Source organism: Terrapene carolina, unplaced genomic scaffold (genome assembly GCF_002925995.2).
Source record: "Terrapene carolina triunguis isolate 2854851 unplaced genomic scaffold, T_m_triunguis-2.0 Scaffold395, whole genome shotgun sequence".
NCBI lineage: Eukaryota > Metazoa > Chordata > Testudines > Emydidae > Terrapene > Terrapene triunguis.
Window position 1 is genome coordinate 1,180,309 of NW_020664746.1, and position 7,101 is coordinate 1,187,409.

The 7,101-nt window shown below is 52.4% G+C and overlaps 1 protein-coding gene across 7 annotated transcripts in view; it reads left to right on the forward strand.

The window, feature by feature from the left end:
- The window catches only part of ABLIM3 (actin binding LIM protein family member 3), a 105,276-nt gene that overhangs the window by 70,321 nt on the left and 27,854 nt on the right, over nt 1-7,101 (forward strand). For all 7 annotated transcript variants that reach the window (XM_026658044.2, XM_029912946.1, XM_029912947.1 and 4 more), the window contains 2 exons: nt 254-347; nt 5,849-5,936. In XM_026658044.2, the coding sequence (XP_026513829.1) occupies nt 254-347; nt 5,849-5,936 (182 nt within the window). The remainder of the gene's footprint in view (nt 1-253; nt 348-5,848; nt 5,937-7,101) is intronic.

Genomic DNA, 7,101 nt, shown 5'->3' on the forward strand with positions numbered 1-7,101 from the left:
GGTAGGAGGGGTGACGACTGAAGAAGCTGCCCTCTTGCTTCATCACCAACCTTCCAATGGTCACTTGCTTGCTCCCTTGACAGCAGAAGAGCCTCCCAGCAAACACCCCTCTGGGGAGGTCGTTCTAATACAGGCCACATCTCAGTTGAGCCATTTGATGCAGTGAAAGCCACGTATCACGTGGGGGGGTGTCTCTCAGTTGCCCCGTGCCCTCACCCTCCTCTCACTTCCTGTCTCCCTCTCTCCTCCAAAGGGACGGCGTTCCATACTGCGAATCTGACTACCATGCCCAGTTCGGCATTAAGTGTGAGACCTGTGACCGGTACATCAGTGGCAGGGTCTTGGAGGTGAGTTGGGGCAGGCAGAAGACTGCTAGCTTCCTTCCAGCAGCAGAGGGCTGGGCGAGTGAATCCCACCCACGGTGCAGAGGAACCATCTAGCCAGCCCTTTGCAAAGGGGACCCCCTGAGAGTTTTGTCAGTGACCTAAGCACTGTCATGAGCCATTTTAACTGGGTGTTCCCTAAATCACACTCTCTGCAAACCACGGCCCCTCCGGTCACACTCGGGTGATGCAAATGACTGAAAGGTAGTGTGATCTATGGGCTAGAGCAGGGCACTGCGGGTCCTCACTTCCATTCCTGGTTCTGCCACTGATTCCCTGTGCACCTGGGGGTGAGCCCTTTGCCGTTGCTGGGCTGCAGTTTCCTCCTCTATAATATGGAGGTCTGGACGCTGACTGACCTTGGTATCCTGAGTGCAGAAATGGCTGGCTCCCAGGGATTGGGGTGGGACAGAGCAGCACTGTCCTCTGGAATTGGAGTCTAGCCGCAGAAGCAGCAGCACCACTTTGCAGGGCAGTAGCAAGGTGGTACAGGTGACTGTGGTAATAGATATGGCTGGCTGATGTGGCCCAGGTGATAGGTACGTACAAGAGCCTGCTACTTACTCGAAGCTGAGGAAGTTATTCCTTTAGCACAAGTGGCAGGGTGAAGGAGGATCCCCTGGTTCAGTCCTCCCAGATGGCAGGTGCCAGCATGTGTATGTAGCGTGGGTGCCTAATAGGTGTTTTCCTAGAGATCTGTGTGGGTTCTAATTTGGCACCATGCCCGACCCCATATCTGAGCACCGGGGATGGATGGATGGGCAGAGGCAATGTGGTATTTGTCTACAGAGTGCCTTGCCCCAGCACCTGAGCTGGAATTCAGTGCCTCTTCAAAGGGACCCCTCCTTCCTCAATCCTAGCCACGTTCCCCTGCTACTGGAGGCCAGGGACTTTGCCAGCACATGTCTGATCTCCCAGGGATAGCATGGGCATCGCTGAGCACCCATGATAACCATCGGTTACTGCCCCTGCTCTCCTGGTGACACTGGCACATTTTTCAGATGCTTCTCTCAATACAGTCACCTAGGAGCCTGATTGTAGCCAGACTCCACTCCCCCTACCAGTTGCCATGGCAACACATCCAACACGGCTGCTAGTCATGTGGCTGTGCCCTAGCAGGGGAAAGGCTTGGCAGAGGTGCAGAGCTGTCTGCAAGGGGAAGCAGCAGGCCCACTAGCCACACCCTTTAGGCTGGTGGAATGAGCCAGCGGTGAGGTGCAAGCACCCAAGGGAGACAGGCCAGTCTGGAGGAGGAGCAGGGGTTTATGTGAATGGTATTAGCGAGCCCAAGCCGCATTGTATTGTTCTTTTAGCAGGGATTCAGCACAAAGGACCTGGCTGGTTTCTGCATCCCAGCAGGGCTTTAGGTGTGATTCTTTAGTAGCTCACTCTGTCCCTTTAATGGAGCTCATTCCAAGTGCTGTTCGTCAGGGAGGGCATTGCAAAGGAGGTGTCTTGGACTCCTCATGGTTCCCATGCCAGGTTAGTCCTAGGCAGAAGGCATGGAGGACTCTTCTAACTCCGACACCCTCAGGGACACGAGGGGGGCCTGAAATCCAGAGGTGCTAGCAGAGTGATCCTGCTGGCTGCGGCTCTCACTCAACTTGGCTATTTTTTGAAAGACATTTTTCAAGTGAATTTAGTGTCCTGGAGAGTGGGGTCCTGTGTGTACCCCCATGATGGGCACTGTATGGACAGCTGCCGGGGAGTGTGCCTCATTGCTGCCCTGGAGGGAGCAGGGTACCGTCGCCGGGGCTTCCCTGCTGAGCCAGCCAGCAGCTGTGGTGGTAGCCGGGCTGAGGCCTCTCTCCCTCATTCTGTGCAGGAGCCACCAAAGAGCCATGAGATGATAGCTGCTTTTGGTCCCTACTGACCTGGACTGGCTCCAAAGCAGTGACTTTGAGGCAAAAGTCTCTGGACCCTGGTACCAAGCCCCCTGGGCCATCCAGCCCCTTCCCCACCCCCTTCAGGGGACTATGGCTGAAGCTGAAACCTGGGTGCTGTGCATTCTTGAGCGCTCCTCCTGGCTCTGACACTGACTGCCTTTGGGACCTCAGCCAAATCACCTCACCTCTTTGGATCCATTCCATCAGAGGTCAGTGTGCACGTGCTTGGGGAGCAGAAGGGCAGAGCTGTACCAGAGAGTGACCACTAGGGGGGAATATAGAGTGTGAGGAGCTGCTTTGCCTTCCACCTTCTTACCCCATCCTGGGGCTGTTCTTCATGCTGCTGCCTTGCTCTTCTGCCTCCTCTGTGTCCACGTTACACCACCTCACCAGCTTGTAACTGACACCACTGTTCACATCCACCTCCGTCCTTGGTTCCTGCCTCAGCCTCCCCACCTGCGATGGGGGGATAATGATCCTTTCATGGCCCGCTGTGGGGAAGAATTGGTTCATGTCTGTGCAGCATTCTGAACATCAGCCATGACCCGTTATTCAAGATCTCTGCTGCGACTGGCAGGTGGGATTCCCTGTGCCCAGGCAAGGGAACTGTGCAACAGTGACCAAGTGGGCTGGAAATAAATCAGCTGGGCTCTGGGGTACCTCTGGGCAGACTCTGTTGCTGACTTTCATCCAGCTATTGGAATGGAGCTGAGGGAAACAGGGCATGGGGAGTGGATGGGATGTGCTGTGCAGTGAAGGCTGCAGAGGGATGGAGACGCAGAGAGCTCCTTGGGCATTACTTGACCTATCTTTCCAGAAAGCCAGTGCAGTGTCACTTCACAGTCTCTGCTCAGTCATGGCCAAAATGTGAGTGACCCCTCATCTTTCTCCCATGTCTCTTCTGCTCTTGCATTGCCCAGAAGAGGGCTCCTTCTGCACCTCTGGCCAGCCAATGCCAATCACGAACCAGTCACTAGGCTAGGGTGGGATGCCCAAGAGTTCGAGATGAATTATTTTCCTTAAAGCAATAGGCCTTCATTGTCTTGTCTGGCAGAGCTCAAAATAGAAGAGGCTCCTTTAAATAATTTTAGGCCGTAATGAGCTTTCTTGTGCTATCCCATGACCCTCTGGGTGTTCCAAATGACTGTGAGTTGTGCAGTCAGCCTTGAATGATTAATGAATCTTTAAGGGACCCCAAGTAATAATGAGTTGCTCTCTTTACTCACAGCTTCCAGCAGGCTTTTACAATGGCTGTAATTTTAATCAATACAAAATAAACAAGATTGTTGCATTCTGCTTTGAAGTGTAATCACTTCTCCTTGCAGAGGGACTGTTGAGTTTTAAATTGTGGATGTTTGTTTCAGAGCTTGTGATTAGAGGGGAAGATAGGCCTGAATTGCGGTACACTAGCTGGGCTGTGCAGAGCAGAGTACATCTCAGTGCTGACCGGCAGCGCCCCATCCTATTTAAGGCCTGTGTCTCCACACAGCTCAGCCAATACAGCTCAGTATTGACCTGACCTGCAGTAACCCTTGCTATTCCAGTCACGGTGTACACCTCCCCAAAGCCAAAGAATAAAAATAGCCAAGGCTTTCTGAACAATGGGAAATACAGAGTGGGCTCCTGACAAATCCAAGGGGGAGAGGGGGTGTTCTGGACTTTTAGTGGCAGGGCAGGTTTAGGATTTGCATAATCTTGAAACAATTGAACAGATTATTTAAAATATACAATGTTTTTAAAAGAAAGATATGGTCCGAAAGCATTCTGGACAGTGGAGACCGCTCCACTTGTTCTTGTTCATTTGGAGACAGATCCAGCCCTCAGTGAAGGCAATGGAAAGTCCTCTGGACTTTAGTGAGAACTGGATTTGGCCCTTCGTTCTTCTGCCTCTGTACTAGCGTCAGAGCCTCCTCCACAGCTAGTGCCACAAGTGGCTTTTCTGACTTTCGTCCTTTCTTTTGGAAGTGAATTTGGCACTAGTGAAGTATGGATGCTGGGTTTGAAGCCCGAGCCCCTGAGCTCCTCTGCTTGTCTACAAAACCTGGACTGCATGGGTAGCAGCAGAGTGAGCTTCCCTCACACACTGACCCTGCCAATGTACCTGGTGAGGGGAGTTCAGTCTCCCTGGCCCATTTGCTCCTGGGCCTGTCTGATGAAGCTGCCAACCAGAAACAGACAGTTAATGCCAGTCAGGTGGGAGCGTTCTGTGATGTTGACACCTGCTGCTGAAGCCAAGACTAGGATGGTGAAAAGCTCTGTCTATCAGTGCCCCACAGATAATCTAGTAAGAACCTTTCTCATGATGGAGTCAGTGATCCCTCTTAGCAAATTATCCCATTCTCCTCATTGTTTCCTGATACAAGAGAAACAGTTAAGTTAGATACAGTAAGTTACAACAGCCCTTCTTTCTTCTTTCATTCCCTTACCAGCCTTACTAGTCCTTCTCCCTTCTGATATTATCGTAAAATGTCCCTTGGGGGTTACGCTGTATACAGTACAGACCAGGTTTCAGTACAGCCCAGAGCCAACTGCTGCCTTTGAGCTTGGAAGCCCAGCAAATGAGTCTATAATTGAAATTCTTGCAGACATTTTGAGTGGAAGCAAGCTACCAATTAAACCTATTATCCTTGTCAGAGTGCAGGGAGAACAGACCAGCCACATCACAACTGGGAAAATAGCAGGTTGTTATTTCTAAAGTTTGGGCATCATTTGCACTGAAGGCAGCAGAAAAGTTTCTAGAGAGTCCCAAGAAATCAGGGCTGGAAAAAAAATAAAGCAGGAATCATTTTGGCTTTCACTCCATTGGAATGGGCTGCAAAATGAAACCTAGTGAGCCCCTTGTACTGTTGTGGGTGTGTCTCTCCCTCTCCCAAGATGGTAAAAATCCCAGTTTGCCAAACAGAAGCCTATGCCACTGCTATGATATTTCACAACTGTGACCCCCTCCCTGGGCCAAAGTGGGCACCCTGTCCAACTCCAGTGGAGATGCTTGGGGTGGGAACTGGTGAAAAATATGTCTCCATAGCTGAACAATGGGACATTTCTGAGCTACAGCTACAGAATCCTTCTGAAAGCAAATGCAGAAATTGATCCTGTAAGTCCTTACTCACATAAGTAATACTGTTGACTTTGAGGTGTGCTTCTGGGAGTCAAAGTTTGCAGGATTTGGTCCCCAGTTCACTGGTTTGGGGCTGCCTGGGCCTAATTCTCTGCTGCCCTGCACTTTGGATAGTCATTTGCCCACTGCCAGGTGAGTGTGAAAGGCGGAGCTTGTAACATTGTACATCCACCTTGCACTCAGTTTGCTTGAGAGAAATGGGACCCTGGACATGGGTTCTCTTCATGCACCATGGCAAAGATATTAGTGTCCTAGTGTGTCTAGGGCTGGTCTGCCATCTGTGGTTCCTTGTTGGGGCCCCAGCTCTCCTTTGCTAGGCTCTTTCATCTTGCTTTGTGTTTTGCACTGCAAGCAGAAGGAGTGTGGAGGGAACTGGGCAGCTCCCGCTCAGAGGAATGGAGGCAAAAGTGGATCTGCATTTTCTGCTTGCTTAGGAACCATTTTCCTCTGCTTGTTTGTAGGCAGGAGGAAAGCACTACCACCCAACCTGTGCCAGATGCGTCCGCTGCCACCAGATGTTCACGGAAGGGGAGGAGATGTATCTCACAGGTATGGACACCCTCGCCATGGGGAGAAAGCTCAGGCTGTGGGATGGGCAGATTAACACCTCCTCTGTGCCCCACAGATCCGTTGCCACTGAACTCTGCCTGTAACATAATTTGTTGATCCCAGCAACGTCAGGAGAGTGGCCTTGTGCAAACCTCCCCCAGCTGATGGTCACTAGTGTCACTTTCTAAACCAGCAATGCAGGGATGCACTGAACTGGGAGTGGGGTTACCCCAATCACAGCAGGCAGATGGAAATTGGCAGGTGAACTAGGAGTCAAAATCCCTGTGGTGACTTGCCCCAGAAGAGCCCTCTGGACTGGAGTGGCTATCACATTAGGCCCAGTCCTGGCTGGCTCATGCAGCCAGATCCCCAGAGCTGTTGCTGACTTGTGGTTAATGCAGGTTAGCTGTGTTCCAATGGTGTCAGAGAATCTCCCACTGGATCCCTTTGGGGATCAGATCTCCTTTTCCTACAAACCCAAGCTCCTGTCTGCTCATTGTGGCCACGCTGGGGAACAATAACTCAGCAGTCATCTTGTTATGTGAAATGTTCCTTCTTTCCTGGTGAGGGGAGGGAGTGACCAACCACGCCCTGCCAGAGCTCTCAGCCCTGCAGTCACCCCACTCTCCCCTGCCTCTCACGTTCCAGCTCAGTGAGTCAGGAAATGCTATAGATTCCAAGGCCAGGAGGGACTGCTGTGATCATAGTCTGACCTGTATAATGCAGGCAACAGAACTTCCCCAGAATAATTCCTAGTCAGATAGGGTTACCATATTTCAGCAAGCAAAAAAGAGGATGGGAGGAGCCCCGCCCTAGCCCCGCCCCTGCCCCTCCCACTTCCCGCCCCCCTCAGAACCCCCAACCCTCCTCCCGTTCCTTGTCCCCTGACTGCCCCCTCCTGGGACCCCTGCCCCTAACTGCCCCCCAGGACTCCACCCCCTACCTAAGCCTCCCTGCCTCTTGTCCCCTGACTGCCCCCTCCTGAGACCCTCCCCCCATCCTAACTGGCCCCCTAGGACCCTACCCCCTACCTGTACCCTGACTGCCCCAACCCTTATCCACCCCCCCACCCCCAGACAGACCCCTGGGACTCCCACGCCCCATCCAACCACTCCCCACCCCCAGAACTCCCGACCCATCTAAACCCCTCTGCTCCCTGTCCCCT